Consider the following 21,425-nt stretch of genomic DNA (forward strand, 5'->3'; position numbering starts at 1 on the left):
GTGTATATATATATTTTAGGAAAATTTTTTAAAATTCAGGTACAGTCAGCATACAACATTATATTAGTTTCAAGTATACAACATAATGTTTTGATATTTGTATATATTGCAAAATGATTACCACAATAAGTCTACTTAACATCACTCACCATATATAGTTACATAATTCTTTTCTTCTTGTGTTGAGAACTTTTTAAGATTTACTCTTTTAGCAACTTTCAAATATGCAATACAGTATTATTAACTGACGTTGCCATGCTGTACATTATATCCCCATGACTTACTTAGTTTATAACTGGAAGTTTGTAACTTCTGACCACCTTCATCCAGTTTGCTTACTCCCCCCGCTGTCTCTGGCAACCATTTGTTCTCTGTATCTATGAGCTTGGTTTCTGGTTTCGGTTTTGTTTTTGTTTTTGTTTTAATTTTTGGCCATGCTGCGTGGCATGCGGGGACTTAGCTCCCTGACCGGGGATCGAACCCATGCCCCCTACAGTGGAAGCATGGAGTCTTAACCACTGGACTGCCAGGGAAGTCCCTTTTTTTTTTTCCTTTTCTTTTTTAGATTCCACGTATAAGTGATACCATACAGTATTTGTCTTTCTCTGACTTCTTTCACTTAGCATAATGCCCTCAAGTTCCATTCATGTTGTCACAGATGGCAAGATTTCATTCTTTTTTATGGCTGAATAATATTCCTTTGTGTATATATGCCACAATTTCTTTATCCATTCATCTGTAAATGGACACTTTAGTTTATTTCCTTACCTTGACTATTGTAAATAATGCTGCAGTGAATATGGGGGTGCATATATCCTTTCAAATTACTGTTTTTGTTTTCTTTGGATAGCTACCCAGAAGTGGAATGCCTGAATCATATCGTACTTCTATTTTCAATTTTTTGATGATCCTTCATACTGTTTCCCATAGTGGCTGCACCAATTAACATTCCCACCTATAGTACACAGTGATTTCCTTTTCTCCACATCCTCCTCAATATTTATTTCTTGACTTTTTAATAATAGCCATTCTAACAGGTGTGAGGTGGTAATCTCATTGTGGTTTTCATTTGCATTTCCCTGATGATTAGTGATGTTGAGCATCTTTTATGTACTTGTTGGCCATCTGTATGTATTCTTCGGAAAAATGCCCATTTTTAAATTAGATTGTTTGTTTGTTTTGCTCTGGAGTTGTATGAATTTATATATTTTGGATATTAACCCCTTATCAGCTACATGATTTGCAGATACTTTCTCCCATTCAGTAGGTTGCATTTTGTTGATGATTTTCTTTGCTGCACAGCAGCTTTTTAGTTTGATGTAGTCCCACTTGTTTATTTTTGCCTTTGTTGTCTTAGCTTTTGGTGCTAAATCCAAAAAGTCATTGCCAAGACCACTGTCAAGGAGCTTACTGCCTGTGTTTTCTTCTAGGAATTTTATGGTTTCAGGTCTTACATCATCAAGTCTTTAATCCATTTTGAGTTAATTTTTGTGTATGGTGTATATAGTGGTCTAGTTTCATTCTTTTGCATGTGGCTGTCCAGTTTTCCCAACACCATTTATTGAGGAGACTGTTCTTTCCCATTGTGTATTCTTGGCTCCTTTATCATAAATTAATTGACCATATATGTGTGGATTTATATCTGGGCTCTCTATTTCTGTTCCATTGATCTCTGCATCTGTTTTAGGCCAATACCATACTGTTTTGATTACTATAGCTTTGTAATGTAGTTTGAAACCAGGCAGTGTGATGCCTCCAACTTTGTTCTTCTTTCTCAAGATTGCTTTGACTATTCTGGATCTTTTGTGATTCCATACAAATTTTGGGATTGTTCTATTTCTGTGAAATATGCAGTTGGAATTTTGATGAGAATTGCATTGAACCTGTAGTTTGCTTTGGGTAGTATGGACATTTTAGCAATATTAATTCTTCCAATGCATGAACATTTATGTGTGTCTTCTTCAGTTTCTTTCATCAGTGTCTTATAGTTTCCACTGTACAGGTCTTTTGCCTCCTTGGTTAAATTTATTCCTAATTTTATCTTTTTTGTTGCAATTATAATAAATAGGATTGTTTTCTTAATTTCTCTTTTAATAGTTTGTTATTAGTGTATAGAAACATAACAGATTCCTATATGTTGATTTTGTATCCTGCAACTTTACTGAATTCATTTATTCTAACAGTTTTTTGGTGGAGTCTTCAGGGATTTCTATAAATAATACCATGTCATCTGCAAATAGTGACAGTTTTACTTTTTCCTTTCCCATTTGGATGGCTAAATTTTGTTCCTTTTCTTGCCTAATTGCCCTGGCTAGGACTTCCAATACTATGTTGAATAAAAGAGGCAAGAGTGGGCACCGTTGTCTTATTCCTGATCTTAGAGAAGCTTTTAGTTTTTCACTGTGGAGTATGATGTTAGCTCTGGGCTTATCATGTATGGCCTTTATTATGTTGAGATATGTTTCCTCTATACCCACTTTGTTTAGAGTTTTGATCATAGATGTTGAATTTTGTCAATTGCTTTTTCTGCATCTATTGAGATGATCATATTATAGGAAAATTTACTTTCAAATACTCAGAATATTATTTTTGAGAGCCAAGGAGATCAGTTATATGGTGTGTATTGGTAGGAAACACTTGAAATAGTTTATGTAAACAAATGAATTTGCAGTATTTGACTTAGATAAAAGAGCATTTTTATTTTATTTTATTTTTTTTAAATTTACTTTAATTAATTAATTTATTTGGGCTGCCTTGGGTCTTTGTTGCTTGCTGTGTGTGGGCTTTCTCTAGTTGTGGTGAGTGGGAGCTACTCTTCATTGCGGTGCACTGGCTTCTCATTGTGGTGGCTTCTCTTGTTGCGGAGCACGGACTCTAGGCACACGGGCTTCAGTAGGTGTGGCACGTGGGCTCAGTAGTTGTGGCTTGTGGGCTCTAGAGCACAGGCTCAGTAGTTGTGGCGCAGAGGCTTAGTTGCTCCATGGCATGTGGGATCTTACCGAACCAGGGCTCGAACCTGTGTCCCCTGAATTGGCAGACAGATTCTTAACCACTGTGCCACCTGGGAAGCCCAAGAGCATTTTTAACAAGTCACATGCTTCTCGGACTTATTTGCTCTAATGCAAGTGTTTCGGGGAGGGTTTATGAGAAGAAAAGAGATGTTATTCTCTTTATCCTTTAAAATCATTGACCTTGGAATAGATACGTTTCTCAAATTTATTTATGGAAATCTTTTGTATATCTCTTCCTAGGTGTTCCAGTTACTAACTGATATGAAAGAGCAGCGTAAAGAAAGTGGAAAGAATAAACACAGTTCTGGGCAACAGAACTTGAATACTATCACGTATGAAGTAAGTCTAGGTTTTTGGAAGGTCTACCCAAACTGCCATTGAAGGGGGTTGGTTTATCTTGCTGATGACTGGCCACTGAATCATGACTACCTATTATCTGATTTGAGTAGGTTTACTGTAACCCAGTTTTTATCCTGTTTATAGAAGTGGAAAGAGTTTGGCCAATTGCGAATGTTAACCAATTGCAAAGTCAGAGGAGGGAATAATTAAAAGTCTGCCATCACTTCTAATACCAATTGCAAGTCGGGGAGCCCCACGACCACCCTCAGGTTCAATAATTCACTGGAAGTACTCACGGAACTTGCTAAAAGCTATTATGTTCACTGGTACAGGTTATTACAAGGAAAAGATACAGATTAAATTTGGCCAAGGGAAGAAGCAAATGGGGCAGGTGCCAGGAGAAATACCAAATGCAGAGCTTCCACTGTTCTCTAATGTGGAGTCAGAGCACATTTCTCTTGAAATCAGTGTGTGTTAATACACACAGAATATTGCCAGCCAAGGAAGCTCGGCCAAGCTTTGGTGTCCAGAGTTTTTATTGGGGCTCCATTACCTAGGCATGATTGAATGATTGATTGCCTGTGTAGTTCATGTTAGCCTCCAGGTCTACTGATCCTGCATGACCCAAAGCCCCTACTCTAAGTCTCATTGTTAAGACCATCCATTAGGACATAAGGCCCCCAGACAAAGATACTCCTATTAGATATAATGTTCCAGGAGCATGGAGATTACCTCCCAAAAGCTGAGGGCAAAGTCCAGACTCTCCGTTTTAGCGAAGCCAAATTCTTTATTACAGAGAAAGTGATACTTTTTATGGTAGAAAACTTAGAAAGTACAAAAAAGCATAAAGAAGAAATCAAAAGTAATTCATAATCTTAATATCTAGTTGATAGTTTGTTGCATTCTCTCCCAATCTTATGCTTAAGCTGTTGTATTTGTTATATAATGTTTGATTTCTATATCTGTCATTTTGTTTTTTCTTGTTATTTGCTTTCAATTTTGATTTTGTCTTTAAAGAGGTTTGGATTTAACTCTTTTAATTTTTCTTTTCAAAGACATTTTTAAACTTGCATTAATGTATCATAATCTCTTTTAAGGAAAATAAAGAATTTAACACTTTCGTCACCATTGCTTCCCATCTGATTTTTTTCATTTAATTGTGTGTTTAGAACCCTACAGTTCATTTATTCATTCGTGTTCTTTCACATTATATAGTTCATCTCTTTCAAAGAAGGAAATAAAGATTGTTGGTAATTAGTTTTATACACATTTCAAACTATCAAGCACCCTTAACTACACAGTTAATTAGTTTATGCTCACTATCACTCTATTAATTTTTTTAAAATTTTAATTAATTAATTTATTTTTGGCTGCATTGGGTCTTTGTTGCTGCACGTGGGCTTTCTCTAGTTGCAGCGAGCGGGGGCTACTCTTCGTTGTGGTGCATGGGCCTCTCATTGCAGTGGCTTCTCCTGTTGTGGAGCATGGGCTCTAGGCACGCAAGCTTCAGTAGTTGTGGAGCACAGGCTCTAGAGCACAGGCTCAGTAGTTGTGGACCACGGGCTTAGTTGCTCCGTGGCACGTGGGATCTTCCCTGACCAGGGATGGAACCCATGTCCCCTGCACTGGCAGGCAGATTCTTAACTACTGTGCCACCAGGGAAGTCCCCACTCTATTAATTCTTAAGTTCTTGCTTTTAATTTTTGGTGCCTTAAGGAAAGTTACTTTGGTAATAAATGTGCCCTTCTCATTTCGTGATACAGAGTACATGGTATCAGTGTCTTATTACTGATGCTGTTAACTTTGATAACTTGGTTAAGGTGGTGTCTGCCTGGTTTCTCCCCTGTAAAGTTACTGTTTTTCCATTTCCATATTCTGTTAATTAGCAAAGCGTCACCTAGTCCAGCCCACATACAAGGGGAAGGGGAATAGGCTTCATCTCTTAAGGGAGGGATATTAAAGAATTTGAGGACACACATTAAAACTACCACAGTAATTAATAAATATTTTGGGGAAACTGCTTTGAGACTATGCAAATATCCTACTTCTTAAGCTTTTGCCCATTAATTTTAGTATTCATTGGTGGATCCTTCCTGCATTAATTATTCCTATGGTGCGATTGCCCAGTGGTGATTTATTTCCCTCATTCTATGTTTAATTGTTAGAATTCTTTGTAAGAAAGAGTTGTTCCTTCTAATCCATTTATTGGGTCATTTATATATGGACTTAAGGCTATTTATTTTATTCTTCGGGTTCCCTGTCTATAAAAAATTGATACATGATAACACAGTTGTCAGACTGAGTTTTTTCTTTAAGATCAGAAAAGCTTTATTCTAAAATTTCAGTAATCTTTTTGTTCTAGCTACTGGTTTTATTTTTGAGGAATTCCTATTATATGAAGATTGAGTCTCCTGAAGGCATTTGTTTTACAAAAGATTTTTGAAGCAAAATTTTAGAATACTAAATTATAGCCATTGGCTTCTCTTTTTGTCATTTGGGGTTGTTTGTCTTATGCTTGCCTTTCCCTTTTTTTTTTTTGTAGACACTAAAATACATATCAAAAACACCATGCAGGCACCAGAGTCCTGAGATTGTGAGAGAATTTCTCACAGCAGTGAAAAGCCACAAGTTAACCAAGTAAGTAAAAATAATCTTAAGTGGGAAAAGGCTGACACATAATGAAAATGATAGCTTACAAAAGTCATCCTCAGCAACTGTGTATTTATATTAGGTTGGGTTTTGAATTGTAATCGGTACACAGGGCGTAGGGTCATGGTATTGTATAAATTTATTTATTGATTTATTGATTGATTGATTGATTGCTGCTTTGGGTCTTTGTTGCTGTGTGCGGGCTTCTCATTGTGGTGGCTTCTCTTGTTGTGGAGCACGGGCTCTAGGCTCGCGGGCTGTAGAGCACAGCCTCAGTAGTTGTGGTGCACAGGCTTAGCTGCTCCGTGGCATGTGGGATATTCCTGGATCGGGGATCGAACCTGTGTCCCCTGCATTGGCAGGCGGATTCTCACTGAGCCACCAGGGAAGTCCCAGGGTCATGGTACTGTAGATGAGACAACTGAGGCTTAGACACTGGGATCCTTCTAGAGCCAGAAACAGAATATAGTGGGCTTTTTAATCTCAAAAATGTTTCCCCAAAATCTTCCCATAACCCCTTCCCAGCATTCAGACTAAATTGGTTGAAAAACGGGATTCACAAATTGAAGGGCTTTTTATAAAGTTGATGAATTAAGTCATTTGACATTTGTGTTTGGGGCAAAAATGGCTTGATAATATTCTGTCTGCTCTTCTACTGCCCATTTACTTTCTTGGTGACTTTCTTGAATAAGTTAAGTTTGTAGGAATTAAAAACATTAAGAATTAGATCAAAAGTTTCCATGAGAAGAAAACTAGCCATAGTCTTTAGAATTGATACTAGAGCTGATAAATCCAAAAAGCTTTTGTCATTCATTGAGAATAACAATAATTTTCTTTTGGAGGAAACAGTTGGTGTTAGTTCAGGCGCACAGTTGATACACTATCAGTAAACTAAGTGCCCTTCTCCCCTTGCCTCTCTTCTCTAAATGAACTCTGAAGACAAACATCTTTCAAATGTGTGCATATGTGTGCTTGTGTGTATGTTTACAGTTTGTTTTATTTTTGTGAGAAAATACACATAACATAAAATTTACCATCTTAACCATTTTTTAAAAAATTTATTTATTTTTTTGGCTGCATTGGGTCTTTGTTGCGGTGCGCGGGCTTCTCATTGCAGTGGCTTCTCTTGTTGCGGAGCACAGGCTCTAGGCGCACGGACTTCAGTAGTTCTGGCACATGGGCTCAATAGTTGTGGCTTGCAGGCTCTAGAGCATAGGCTTAGTCGTTGTGGTGCACGGGCTTAGTTGCTCTGTGGCATGTGGGATCTTCCTGGACCAGGGCTCGAACCTGTAGTCTCCTGGATTGGCAGGCGGATTCTTAACCACTGCGCCACCAGGGAAGCCCTACCATCTTAACCACTTTTTTTTTTTTTTCATCTTAACCACTTTTAAGCCTTCAGTTCATCTATATTAAGTATGGTGTTCACATTGTGTGTAACCAATACCCAGAATTTTTTTTTTTTTTAATTTATTTGGTTGTACTGGGTCTTTCTTGCAGCAGGCAGGCTCCTTCGTTGCAGCTCACGGGCTCCTTAGTTGCGGCTTACTGGCTCCTTCGTTGTGGCTCACAGGCTCCTTAGTTGCAGCATGCGAACTCTTAGTTGAGGCACACATGTGGGATCTAGTTCCGTGAACCTGGGCCCCCTGCATTGGGAGAGTGGAGTCTTCACCACTGCGCCACCAGGGAAGTCCCCAGAACTTTTAAAATGTTACAAAACAATCTGTATACCAATTACACAACTCCCCATTTCCTGCTCTCCCCAGCCCCTGACACCACCACTCTGTTTTCTGTTTCTGTGGATTTGACTATTCTATATACCTCATGTAATTAGAATCATATAGTATTTGTCTTAAAAAAAAAGTCTGAAAATTATTTAATATTGTTGTCTTTTTATTTTAACCATTTTTAAGTGTGTGATTCAGTGGCATTAGATATATTTAATTGTTGTACATCTCTGCCATCCATCCACAGGACAGTTTTTCATCATGCAAAACTAAAACTCTATAGCCATTAAACAATGACTCCCCATATTCCGCATCCTCTAGCCCTGGTAACCACCAATTTGCTTTATGTCTCATGAATTTGGCTACTTTAAGTACCTCATATGAGAATCATACAGTATTTTTTCTTTTGTGACTGGCTTATTTCATTTATTATGTCTTCAGGGTTCATTGATATTATAGTATGTGTCAGATTTTCCTTCCTTTTGAAGTCTGCATAGTATTACATTTCATGTATATATGACATTTTGTTTATTCATTTGTCAACTGATGTGTACCTGGGTTGTTTCCACCTTTCGGCTGTTGCACATAATTATGCTGCTATGAACATGAATGTACAAATATCTCTTTGAGACCCAGCATTCAGTTCTTTTGAGTATATACCCAGAAGCCACGTTTGCTGGATCTTATGATAATTCTATTTTAAAATTTTTGAGGAACTGCCATACTGTTTTCCATAGTGTCTGCTCCATTTTACATTCCCACAAACAGTGCACAAGGGTTCTAATTTCTCCACATCCTCATCAACACTTCTTATTTTATCTTCTCCCTTTTGTTACCGTTGTCATATTTATTACATCTATATATGTTGAAAATAGTGTTTAGCAGTGTTTTATTACTTACGTTCTATACTTCTACATATTTTAAAGAACATAAGAGGACAAAAACAGTCTTTTATATTTACCCAGAATTTTGCTATTTCTTTTGCTCTTCATTCATTCCTGTTCCATGTTTACTTTTTATCATTCAGCCTGAAGAACTTCCTCTATCGTTCTTTTAGAACAGGGCTGCTGGCTACAGTTTTCTTTCAAATGAGAATGTTGTTATTTTCTTTCATTCCTGAAGGATAGTTTCACAGGGTTGAATGATCTTTTCTTTCAGCACGTTAAAGATGTTAGTTCAGTGTCTTCTGATTGCCATGGTTTCTGATGAGAAATCTGTGGTCATGCCAATATGTAATGTATTATTTTCCTCTGACTGTTTTCAATACTTTTCTTTATGTTTGGTCTTTGAAGATTTGATTATGATATATATATATATATATATATATATATATATATATATATATATTTTAGTTTATCTTTGCTGAGCTTCTTGATTATGTAAATTTTTGTGTCTTACCCAATTTGTGAAGTTTTGGGTCATTGTTTCTTTAAATATTTTTTTCTGCCCCAGTGCCTTCCTCCTTTCTTTTCAGAACTCCAAAGACACAACTGTTAGAACTCTGATAATTGTTCTGCAGTCCCCAAGCCTCTGTTTTTTATGTTGTTGTTTAAAGACAAGGAAACTTTTTAATTGAAGTATGGTTGATTTACAATGTTGTGTTAGTTTCAGGTATACAGTATAGTGATTCAGTTATACATACATATATATATATATATATTCTTTTGCAGAACTATTTTCCATTATAGGTTATTACAGGGTATTGAATATAGTTCCCTGTGCTATATAGTGGGTCCTTGTTGTTTATCTGTTTTATATATACTAGTGTGTCTGTTAATCCTAAATCCCTAATTTATCCCTCCACACCTTTTCCCTCCTTTCCCCTTTGGTAACCACAAGTTTGTCTTCTATGTCTGTGAGTCTTTTTCTGTTTTGTAAAAATGTTCATTTGTATCTTTTTTTTTTTTAGATTCCACATATAAGTGATATAATATGATATTTGTCTTTCTCTGTCTACTTCACTTAGTATGATAATCTATTGGTCCATCCATGTTGCTGCAAATGGTATTATTTCATTCTTTTTTATGGCTGAGTAATATTCCACTGTCACACACACGCACACACGCACACACACACGCACACACACACACACACACACACACACACACACACACACACATCTTCTTTAACCATTCATCTCTTGATGGACACTTAGTCCCTTCCGGGACTCCCAAACTGTATATGTTGGTCCACTTCTTGATGCTCCAGAGACCTCTTAGGCTTTGTCCACTTTTCTTTAATCTTCTTTTTTTCTGTTCAAGTTCATCGATTCTTTGTTCTGCCTGTTCATATTTGCCTTCAAATCCCTTTAGTGTTTTTCATTTCAGTCATTGTACTTTCCAGCTCTGGAATTTGTTTTGTTTGTTTGTTTGGGTCTCTTATTGATATTTCCATTTTGTTTATACATTGTTTTCTTTACTTTCTCCACATCTTCCTTTAATTCTAGGAGCATCTTTTTTTTTAATTAAAAAAATTAATTAGCTAATTAATTTTTGGCTGCATTGGGTCTGTTGCTGTGTGCGGCTTTCTTTAGTTGTGGTGAGCGGGGGCTACTCTTTGTTGTGGTACACGGGCTTCTAATTGCATTGGCTTCTCTTGTTGTGGAGCACGGGCTCTAGGCACACAGGCTTCAGTAATTGTGTCTTGTGGGCTCTAGATCACAGGCTCAGTAGTTGTGGTGCACTGGCTTAGTTGCTCCGCAGCATGTGGGATCTTCCCGGACCAGGGCTCAAACCTGTGTCCCCTGCCTTGGCAGGCGGATTCTTAACCACTGTGCCACCAGGGAAGCCCCTCATTCTTGGAGCCTCTTTAAGACGGTTGTTTTAAAGCCTTTGTCTAGTAGACCGGCCATCAGATTTTTTTCAAGGACGTTTTCTATTTATTTTTTTCCTTTGAATGGGCCATACTTAACTGTTTCTTTGTTTACCTTGTGATTTCTTGTTGAAAACTGGACATTTGATCTAATAATGTTGTAACTCTGGAAATCAGATTTTCTTCCTTCCCCTAGGCTTGCTGATTTTTGTTTATTGTTTGCTATTTTTGCCTTGTAGGCTGTTTCTGTGCTACAGATCAGCTTGAGGTATAAACCCAAGGTCTTCTCAGGTCTTTTCTGAGTGTGCCTCTTTCCCTAGGCATGCACAGTCACTCTGATTTTTTCCCATATATGCAGTTATTTTTGAAAGTCCCAGCCTTTAGTGTCTGAACTTTAGGGAGAGAAAAAAAAAAAAGAAGGGTTGGGGGGGAAAAGGGGACACCAGCCCTTTAAATTCTAAAAGTCACTTCAGCTGGAGGGGGAGGCGCAACAACAATGGCTGCTGCCCCTTTGCTTGCACCTCTGTGATCAGAAGCTATAGTCAGTGATTAGAGCACAGATCCCTGATATTTGGAGGACAGGGTACTTTTTGCCCTCTCTAGCTTCCACAAGCTGTGTACAAGCTGCTCCAGGAACGTGGGCACAGCTGCCTGCCCCTGGAGTTGGGGGATGGGTGCTGCTACTGTGCTAAGATCTAAAATTGACCAAAATTAACTGCTTTTTACCTTCCAGAACTTCCCCTGGAAGTTGCAAGCCTTCAGTAGACTTCAGAGTTTCAAAATAGTTAATATCAGACAGATTCCAGGAGTACAGTTGTTTTCTAGGCGGGGAGACAGATTTCTGGTACTTCCTACTCTGGCACCTTTGCAGATTTTTTTTTTTTTTTTTAAAGACTTCATGTTTTTAGATCAGTTTTAGGTTTATAGCAACATAAGGGGAAGGTGCAGAGATTTCCCATATGTTCCATCCCCCTCACATCCATAGCATCCCTCATTATCAACATCCCCCATCAGAGTGGTAAATTTGTTATAATCAGTGAACCTACATTGACACGTCATTAACACCAAAAGTTCATAGTTTATATTAGGGTTTACTTGTGGTGGTGAACAGTTCTTTGAATTTGGACAAATCTGTAATGACGTGTATCCACTGTTATGGTATCATACAGATTATTTTCTCTGTAAATCCTTGATGCTTATCTATTTTATGTATAGTAATTTGTATCTGTTAATCCCATACCCATAATTTGTCCCCTCTCCTTTCCCCCTCTCTTTCGGTAACCACAAGTTTGTTTTATATATCTGTGAGTCTGTTTTGCATATGTATTCATTTGTATTATTTTTTTATGTTTAATTAAAAATTTTTTTTGGCCATTCCGTGCAGCATGCAGGATCTTAGTTCCCCAACCAAGGATCGAACCCATGCCCCCTACATGCAGTGGAAGCATGGAGTCTTAACCACTGGACCGCCAGGGAAGTCCCTGTATTATTTTTTTAGGTTCTGCATATAAGCGATATTGTATAGTATTTGTCTTTCTCTGTCTGACTTATTTCACTACACATAATATTCTCTAGGTCCATCCACGTTGCTGCAAATAGCAGTGTTTCATTCATTTTTTTTAGCTAATACTCCATTGTGTGTATATGTGTGTGTGTGTGTGTGTGTGTGTGTGTGTATATATATATATATATATATATATATATACACACACACACACATAAATAACACACACACACACATATACACTCACACATTTTAATCCGGTCATCTGTTGATGGGGCACTTGGGTTGCTTCCATGTCCTGGCTATTGTAAGTAGTTCTTTTGCCCATTTTAAAAATTGGGTTATTTGTTTGTTTGTTTGTTTGTTTTGCGGTACGTGGGCCTCTCACTGTTGTGGCCTCTCCCGTTGCGGAGCACAGGCTCCGGACGCGCAGGCTCAGCGTCCGTGGCTCACGGGCCTAGCTGCTCCGCGGCATGTGGGATCTTCCCGGACCGGGGCACGAACCCGTGTCCCCTGCCTCGGCAGGCGTACTCTCAACCACTGCGCCACCAGGGAAAGCCCTGGTTGTTTGTTTTTTTATTGCTGAGTTTTAAGAATTCTTTCTGTGTTTTGGATAACCGTCCTTTATCACGTGTCTTTTGGAAATATTTTCTCTCAGTCTGTGGTTTATCTTGTTTTCTTGACTTTGTGTTTCATAGAGCAAATATTTTTAATTTTAACGAAGTCCAATTTATCAATTATTTCTTTTGTGGATTGTGTCTTTGGTGTTATATCTAAAAAGTCATTACCATATGCAAGGTCATCTAGGTTTTCTCCTGTGTTATCTCCTGGGAGTTTTATAGTTTTGCATTTTACATTTAGGTCTAGTTGTCTAGATGGTTGTTGTCTAGGTGGTGGGGAGGCAGATTCCTGGTTCTTCCTACTCTGCCATCTTCCCTGAATCCTCTCTGTTCATTTTTTTCCCTCTTTGTTGTTCAAATGGGGTAATTTCTACTGAACTGTCTATATGTTCGCAGACTCTTTTCTTCTGTCAACTCTATTTTGTTATTAAGCCTACATAGTGAATTATAAAATTTCCTATATTTTTCAGTTCTAAAATTTTCATTTGTTTACTACTTATAATTTCTGTCTCTTTCCTGAGAACTTTTATTATTCCATTCATTTCAAGAATGTTTAAAAAAAAAGAATTTGTGTATATCTCATGTTGTAATAATAGCTACTTTAAAGTTTTTGTCTGATAATTCCAACATCTGGGTCATGATAGATTTGGTATCTGTTGATGAACTTTTCCCTTGAGAATTAGTGATAGTTCCCTCATTGAGATAATTTTAGATTGTATCCTGAACATTTTGAATATTATATTGTTTAGAACTCTGGATCCTGTGAAATGCCTCTGGTTAATGTTGCTTTTTTTGGTTTCTTTTAGCAGGTGGTCGTCCAGTTATGTTCACACCTCAAGTCTCTTGGCTTACATGGCAAGGATTTCAATATCAGTTTAGATTTTAAACTGTTTGTTCTGCTGCTTTGGATTTTTTTTGCATATGAGACTGGAGTTATGTTTTAACTTGTTCACTTCTCAGTGTGTTTGCTGTGCTGGGTCTCTGCTCTTTGTTGTTTGGGGCTGTTCTACACATGAATAGCTTGGGCTAAACCTAAGATTTGTGCTGATTGGTACTCAAATTTAGGGAAATCCTCTCTCTTGCTCTTCTCTCTGGGATTGCCCCCAGACTCTCAGGCGCACATGTGCCCCCTTTTTTAGGCCTCTGCCACAAGTACTAGATTTCTGTCATCATTTTAGCTGCCTTTGTTTGCATTTGTTACTGGTGCCACCCTTGGGGCAAAGAAGGTAGGAAAAAAGAGGAGAGGGGAAAAAAAGATATTCCTTGGCACTCTGGACCACAGTGGCTCCCTTCCTGGATATACCCACTGCTAGGGCTCCCTGAGGAACTGCCCTCGAGTTGTGGGCTTTACCTAGATCTCCAGATCTCTGGGGCCCCTTTTCCCAATCTTCTGGCCAGAAAGATGGAATTTCTCTTGGAGTTTCAGCTCCATGTGAAACTACTGCTGTAGGGCAGTACTGCTAAGGGCAGTCCTGAGGATCAGGGCTTATGAGAGAAAGGAGGAAAAGAAAGAAACTCACATCCATCCCCCACACCAATTAGTTCTTTTCTCTTTTTTAAAAAAATATTTATTTTAGGGCTTCCCTGCTGGCACAGTGGTTGGGAGTCTGCCTGCCGATGCAGGGGACGCGGGTTCGTGCCCCAGTCCGGGGGGATCCTGCGTGCCACGGAGCGGCTGGGCCCATGGGCCGTGGCCGCTGGGCCTGTGCGTCCGAAGCCTGTGCTCCACGGCGGGAGAGGCAGTGAGAGGCCCGTGTACAGCAAAAAAAAATTATTTTCTTTATTTATCTTTGAACGCATCGGGTCTTAGTTGCAGCACAGAATCTTCGTTGCAGCGTGCAGGCACTTTGTTGCGGCATGCGGGTTTTTCTCTAGTTGTGGCATGTGGGCTTCAGAGTGCAAGGTTCTTCGCTGCGGCACGTGGGCTCTCTAGTTGAGGCGTGCGGGCTCAGTAGTTGAGGTGCGCAGGCTTAGTTGCCCGGCAACATGTGGGATCTTAGTTCCCCAACCAGGGATTGAACCCGTGTCCCCTGCATTGGAAGGCGGATTCTTAACCACTGGACTACCAGGGAAGTCCCACCAACTAGTTCTAGCTTTCTTCAAGTTTTGTTTCCCTTTCCAGTCCACCTACTTTTGTTTTCAGAGTCCAGGTTTTTGCTTTTTGTGTTTTGTCCTGCGTTTGTTGTTGTAAACAACAGAAAGAGGCTTTAGTGGGTTTACTGCATCTTGTCTACAACAGAAGTCCTAATGGTCGATTTTTAAGACCTCTTCTCAGCTGTTTGCCTGGTGTTTTGCTTCGCAATCCTTACATCTTTTCTGCTATAAATATGCACCTGGCTACTATTCAGTTGCCTTGCAAGCTGATTCATGATTGGCCATAATCTATATATATTTCAAGTAGACTGTAATATTCAGGGGAGGATTTATTTCTGTTCTCTTTTTCCATTTGTGATCCTAAATTTGAAGATTTGTAAAGTCCTTTTTGACCCTTTAATGTTTACTTTTCATTAAATGGTTGATTCCTGGGACAGATGAACATGCCAGGGTTCTTATTGACACACAGGTTATCTATGACTGTAGGAAGCAAAAGCTGCAGGCAGTGTTGTTCTGAAAACAACAGTAGAGGGGGCCGGCAGGCTTCGTTCACTGTCCCTGGGCCCGGCTCCTCTGGGAGGGAGCCAACTACTGCAGCCCACTGGAATTCATTTGGCCTCAGTGCCTGGTGACTCAAGGGGCTGCTTGCCATATGCTATCAAGACCTGGATCATTTTGTGCTAGCCAGTACAGTTTAAGACAGGAATCACATTTATAACAGAAACTGCTGTGAAGTGCTCTTTAATTCTTATTTCTGATTATCCCGATAGAGTTTTTCTCTACCATTCTCTCAGGAAGAAGAGGTTCAAGATAATAGCCCTTAAGTGGTCTGGTTCTAGTAGTACAAACTGGAGCTGCATTAATTTCCTTAAAAGCCTCCATTGCTAGAGTTCTTGAAGGTTTGGGAGGAACCATGTTTTATTTGACTTAATAGCTTTATTCAGCAAAATGGTAGTTTTGAGACTCAGCTTAAAATCACTTTGACACTAAGTCCTATGTCATCTTTTCCTGTAGCATGTTAATTCCCCAAGGCATTGGTTCTCTAATCATTTAAATTTTTTTGCTTGAGGTACTTTGTTCTTAAGAAGTGCAGCCTGGCTTGCAGCCCCAGGTCTCATCCTGAGATCTCCTTAGGATGTACAGCCATGTCTGCCAGGAGTAGAAGGACTTGCCTTTGAGACCCAGGTCTGTAAATAACCCATGTGCAGCAATGAAGACCCAATGCAGCCAAAACTAAGTAAATTAATTAAAAAAAAAAAAGTGGTCAGCATGGAGCTCCCTGCACCCTTTAATGAGAACAGTTTTGGTGACCAGTTGTGGGGGGAGCTAAAGTGCAGTGAATTAAGTGAAGGAGAGAAAGTAGAGATGATAAAAATAAGCCTGATTATGAAGTCGGGGGGCATGTTTGTAACCACCGCCCCCAGAACTGGCACCTGCAGTATGTGTGGTTCTGGGACTTGACTTCAGCAGGGCTTAGCTCCTGGGGGTGCAGAGCAGAGAACTTGACTGGTTGGTTTGACTCCAGGTTGGGGTTTTTCAGGGAGTAGCTGTAATGATTTTGTCGGTAGAAGACTTATCCTTTTTGCAACTGTAGGAACATTTCCAGCATTTCAGAGCCTGGCAGGATAATGACTGTTCAATAAACTGAGTTCTGTTGCTTTGATTGATTTGTAGCTGAGATGTTCATTTATTCAGCCATGTCTTTTCCTACTCTTTATTCTTTATTCATGCTGTTAGATGATGGTGGTTAAAATAAATAATTTTGTTTTGAGTGAGGATTCATATTTTCCAACTCAGCTGGTCCTTCAAAGCTGCTTGCTTATTCCTAGTCTTATTCCTAGTCTCCTCCTTACTCGATTCTCTGCAGCTTTTAGTCCTGTTAACCCTCTTCACGTCCAGACCTCTCAGATGGTGACCTCACTTTTGCTTCACTGAGAAAACTATCCAAAATGAACTCATTTCCCTTCACATCTCCTAAAATTTGCTTTTTCTTTCCCCATTGCTGTGATCTCAGTGAAACATGAGCCTTTTCATGGAAACTTTGAACTTTTGTTTTTTTTGAGGGTCTTTTCTTTTCTCTCCTGTTATTTCAGCCTCTCCACCTGCTTGTGTTCTTAGCCGACAAACATGCTTCAGTTTCCCTTCAGAACCTGCCCTCCTCAGGCCATAATTCCTTTTTTACTTCTATCCTGTCAAGAGCTCATTTCTGTCCATTACACTGAGCTGAACCAGGCCCACAGCCTCCGTGAACGGCAAGGGTCAGTATCCACCACAGCCAGCCTACCCTGCGCAGCCTCCTGGGAATCCGGTGTACTCTCAGACCTTGCATCTTCCTCAGGTTCCACCCTGTACTGATGCTTCACCTGCCTGCTCAGAGGTCTGCCATCCGAGCTTTGTGCACTCAGGGGCTGCCACAGTCCCCACCGTGTCAGCTGCTTTTCCTGGCACCTCACGGTATCTTCCCACGGCCTAGTCTGTGGCCGTTGGCCTTTTAGGTTGCAGAGTCCCCATGGCTTAGTATCTGGTTGGTCCCATCTCCAGGTGGCTCAACAGTGCCGGTGGGAGGAGGGTGTGATGAAGGTTCCAGATTTGGAGCTGAGGCTACTGCTGGCACGGTTCCTCCTACAGCACCGGGTATCCTCCCACTGCGCAGCTTGCAGTCATGCAGGGAGCCCATGTCCTTGTAACTCAGTGGAAGAGAAACTTCTCCATGGGTGGCTCAGATGGTGACTACACCATCCGGTGAGGAACCAAGGCCACCTCTGTGCCAGGAAAGACATCACATAGCTTCTCACAATATAACTGCTTTAGTCACATTAACCTGAAGTTGCGGTTTAGACACATGTTGTTGAGGTGTCTTTCTGGTGCCCAAACTTTCAATCACTTTTCAAACTTACTAAGAAACCATATATATAGTAGTAGCATTACCGCCCTGAAGCATTTTGTTGTAGGGGGGTGTATCCATTCATAAAATGAATGTGAGTGAAGCAGCCCTAGGGACCTTCCTTTAGTTTCTCTGGAGTAATACTGTACCATACTGGTCTTTGCTTTTAGTAATAAAACATGAAATTAGGTTTGGAGAGAACTTTGATCTTCTGATTAAAGTTGCCAGATTATTCTGATTGGTCTTTAATCTCCTGTAATTCTTTGATTTTTATTACTTGTTATAAATGAAACACATTGGTTGTCTGCCTTTTCCTTTCCACCCTTTGCTCTAATCCCACCCTTTACCCTAGTCTTCCATCCCTCCCACCAGTCTCCATTGAATCAGTGGTGCAGGACGGAAAGCAGTCAGACCCATTTCCTTCTCTCCTTGCACTTCTCCCACTTGTCGTATATATATATATATTTTTTTTTTTTTTTTTTTTTTTTTTTTTTTTTTGCGGTACGCGGGCCTTTCACTGCTGTGGCCTCTCCCGCTGCGGAGCATAGGCTCCGGACGCGCAGGCCCAGCAGCCATGGCTCACGGGCCCAGCCGCTCCGCGGCACGTGGGACCTTCCCGGAACCGGGCACGAACCCGTGTCCCCTGCATCGGCAGGCGGACTCTCAACCACTGCGCCACCAGGGAAGCCCCCACTTGTCATCTTTTAACTAGTCTTTTACAAGGATCCTCTGAGACTCCCTCTGTGCCCTAAGCACAGACCCCTTTATTTCCACTTTGGATCTCCTTAGGCAGAAGTGGAGAGTGCCTTTGGACCCGCCTTAAAGATCATCTCTTTATACATGAACCAAACCCAAATTTGCTTTGTTGCCAGAAAAACAACTTTTCCTGATATCAAAGCATATCAATACAAACTGTACTGAAACAGTTTAAAATAAGAGGGGCAACAAGGAGGATGCCTTTGAAAAGCCTGATGACTTTAGAGCCAAATTAAGGGGAGTTTTCAGATCACAAATTGGTTACAATTTATTGTCAGAGTGCCTGATGTGGCCACTCATGGCTCCCAAGAATTCCTAAGCTGGGTTAATGGAGTCATATTGTGAATGTCTCACTCCAAAATGACTTGAGTCCAGTGAAATCTCACTAGGGCTAAGAATATTTCAGGATCCTTAATCTTTTGATTTTTGTTTTCTGAAATTGGATTTTATTTTATCTTATAATTTCATTTCACCTAAATTTTGTGTTCTCTACATGTTATGTTCGTTGTGGAAGTTCAGTGTTGGATGTCTTTAGCTGCACTGTGGTGCATCTGTCTTATGGGTTTTTTATACTAAAAATGTAGAATAAAGACTGTTTTGAAGATTTGAATAAAGTGATGATAATTGAAGTACAAAGAAAAAAAGAGGTATTTCCTCCACAGTTATTCCCCAGTCCCCACACTCCAGTTGTCACCGTAACTGTTATTCCACTGAACTACTTGCCCAGGCCACCAGTGCCCTCCTTTTTGGCAAATCCAGTGACTTCTGTACCATCAACCTACTTTCCTCTCTTCAGCATTTGACATTGTTGATAATACCCTCTGTCCTGAACTTTTCCTCTCTTGGTTTCCATCACACCACTCTCCTAAGTTTTCTTTTTCTCTTTTCACTCCTTGCTCCTTTGCTGATTTCTCTCCCGGCCCCTTGAATGGAGGTGTTTTATGGTGTTCTGTCTGGGTCTTCATTTACTCAGCAGCTGGTCTCTGGACTACGATTTCCACTCTCTTGGTTTCACATAACTCCTTGATAATAAAGCCAGCTCTGATCTTTTCCTTTAGTTCTAGACCAAACTAGAACTAAAACTAGACAGGCTGTTCAACTGAGACCTCTTCATTGTGGTTTCAAAAGTACCACAAACTCAAATTCAAATTTTCAATTAATACATTTTTTCCAAACAGGCTAAACATCTGACAGTAAGCCTTAACTCTCGCATTTCCTTCACCCCACCCCCCGACCCAACCTAGGCAGTTGTCTGGTCCTGTTGACTGTACCTGAAGGTGACCAGGAGCATTTCACAGGTCCAGACTCTCATTTCCTTTCCTGCTGCTGCTGCTACTGCTGCCCAGGTTCACAACTTTTGAGTATTACAGTGTCTCTGCCTCCATTTTCTCAGGTGTTCTAGACCCAGCAAGTCACTGCTTCCTTCAGTTGCTCTTCAGTGTCTACAGAGTAACATCTGGCCTGTTGGTAGTCAGGCCTTTGTGACCTTGTCCCAGATGGCTCTTTCAACCTGTGTCCCACAGCCTCTCTAGCAGCCATTTCCTGAAACTCCATGAATTTTTGTTCTTCTGGGTGTTTACTTGTACTCTTCCTTCCCTGACCGCCCATTCCTCTTTTCCTTTTTGCCTAGAAAATCCTTAAGGGCGCGCAGTGCAAGAGTCGTCTCCTTTCTGAAGTCTAGAGTGAATGTTTGGGGGACTGTGAGGAGTGGAGTTTAACTACAGCCGCCTTTTTACTGTGACTACCGTTTATGGGGAAATTACTGTGTGGGTCGTCATTATGAACACTATGAATGGTTATGGACATGGGCTTTCATCGCAGAGTCCCAGCTCTGCCATTTACTAGCTGTGTAACCTTGGACAAAGTATTTCTTTACCATCTCAATGTCAAGTTTGAGGGTTAAATGTGCTTGCTATATGGAAGGTATGCAGTAAATGGTAGCTGCTCCTGCTATAAATGGTAAGATTTTCATCCCTCATAATCTCCTTATGAGATCAGTAAGTATTGTTGTCATTCCTGTTTGACAGGTGGTGAAACCAAGGCTTAGGGAGAACTGAGTATCTGGTACTGCTTCCCCAAACACCTGGCTGTGGAAATTGTGGCTTATTCATCACTTTATTCCAGAATTGTTTATTGAATTGAAAGATGAAGTTGGAGGGACTTCCCTGGTGGTGCAGTGGGTAAGACTCTGTGCTCCCAGTGCAGGGGGCCTGGGTTTGTTCCATGGTCAGGGAACTAGATCGCACATGAGTACCGCAACTAAGAGTTCACATGCCACAACTAAGGAGCCTGCCTGCTGCAACTAAGACCTGGTGCAAACAAACAAACAAATAAATAAATAAATTTTTAAAAAAAGAAAGAAAGAAAGATGAAGCTGGAGCTCCAGGGTCAGATTGAGAGAGAAATGTAGAAATTGTCACCTGCACAAGGGTGGTAATTGAAGCCACTTTCTTTCAAGTCCTGTCATCTTTGAGAGTCCACACATTTCAACCACCCCTTCAGCAAGGAGCTGTAAATTGTGACAGATGATAACGAGTATCTTCACTGTTACTTAAACCTTTTGTTGAAATTTCCTTGTATTTGTCTTCTTTCCCCAACTGGATTGTAAGCTCTTTGAGGGCAGAAGACTGTGTCTTATACTACTGTGTATTAACTCCTGTCCCCTTAGAGTCCTTGTTTTTGTTTACTAAGATAACAAGCCAAGTCTGAATAACATTTAATCTTAATCTCAAAAAGGAATTCTCAACCATTTCTAAGTGATGACCAACCAAGATGATTTTGTCAATCTTTTACTTTCTATAATTTGGACTAAGAAAGCATTATTCACATTTTCCAAATAAAATTTATTAAAACTACACCTGTGCTATCTGCTATCGATGCATTTCTTGTAATCCAAGCCTCTGTACCATTAGGATTCTAATACACATTTGTGCCCTTGAGTAAGAGTCACTGATATAGGACTCTCTTACTCCCATTCTTTTGTTTTACAGTTGAAGAAACTGAGGGCCATGTTCCAAGTTGTTCTTCCATTTG

At 40.1% G+C, this 21,425-nt stretch overlaps 1 protein-coding gene and 1 pseudogene across 9 annotated transcripts in view; both read left to right on the forward strand.

Annotated features, from left to right (window-relative positions):
- The window catches only part of CRCP (CGRP receptor component), a 66,738-nt gene that overhangs the window by 28,904 nt on the left and 16,409 nt on the right, over window positions 1-21,425 (forward strand). For 8 of the 9 annotated variants that reach the window (XM_060032180.1, XM_060032178.1, XM_060032179.1 and 5 more), the window contains 2 exons: window positions 3,252-3,350; window positions 5,893-5,987. In XM_060032180.1, coding sequence (XP_059888163.1) covers window positions 3,273-3,350; window positions 5,893-5,987 — 173 coding nt within the window. In that variant the 5' untranslated portion in view covers window positions 3,252-3,272. Of the gene's footprint in view, window positions 1-3,251; window positions 3,351-5,892; window positions 5,988-20,434; window positions 20,573-21,425 lie in introns of those variants that run through there. The other variant, XM_060032183.1, reaches the window with a different exon arrangement.
- On the forward strand, window positions 16,022-17,533 carry LOC132438556 (DAZ-associated protein 2-like; annotated as a pseudogene).

This window comes from Delphinus delphis, chromosome 15, assembly GCF_949987515.2.
Source record: "Delphinus delphis chromosome 15, mDelDel1.2, whole genome shotgun sequence".
Lineage (NCBI taxonomy): Eukaryota > Metazoa > Chordata > Mammalia > Artiodactyla > Delphinidae > Delphinus > Delphinus delphis.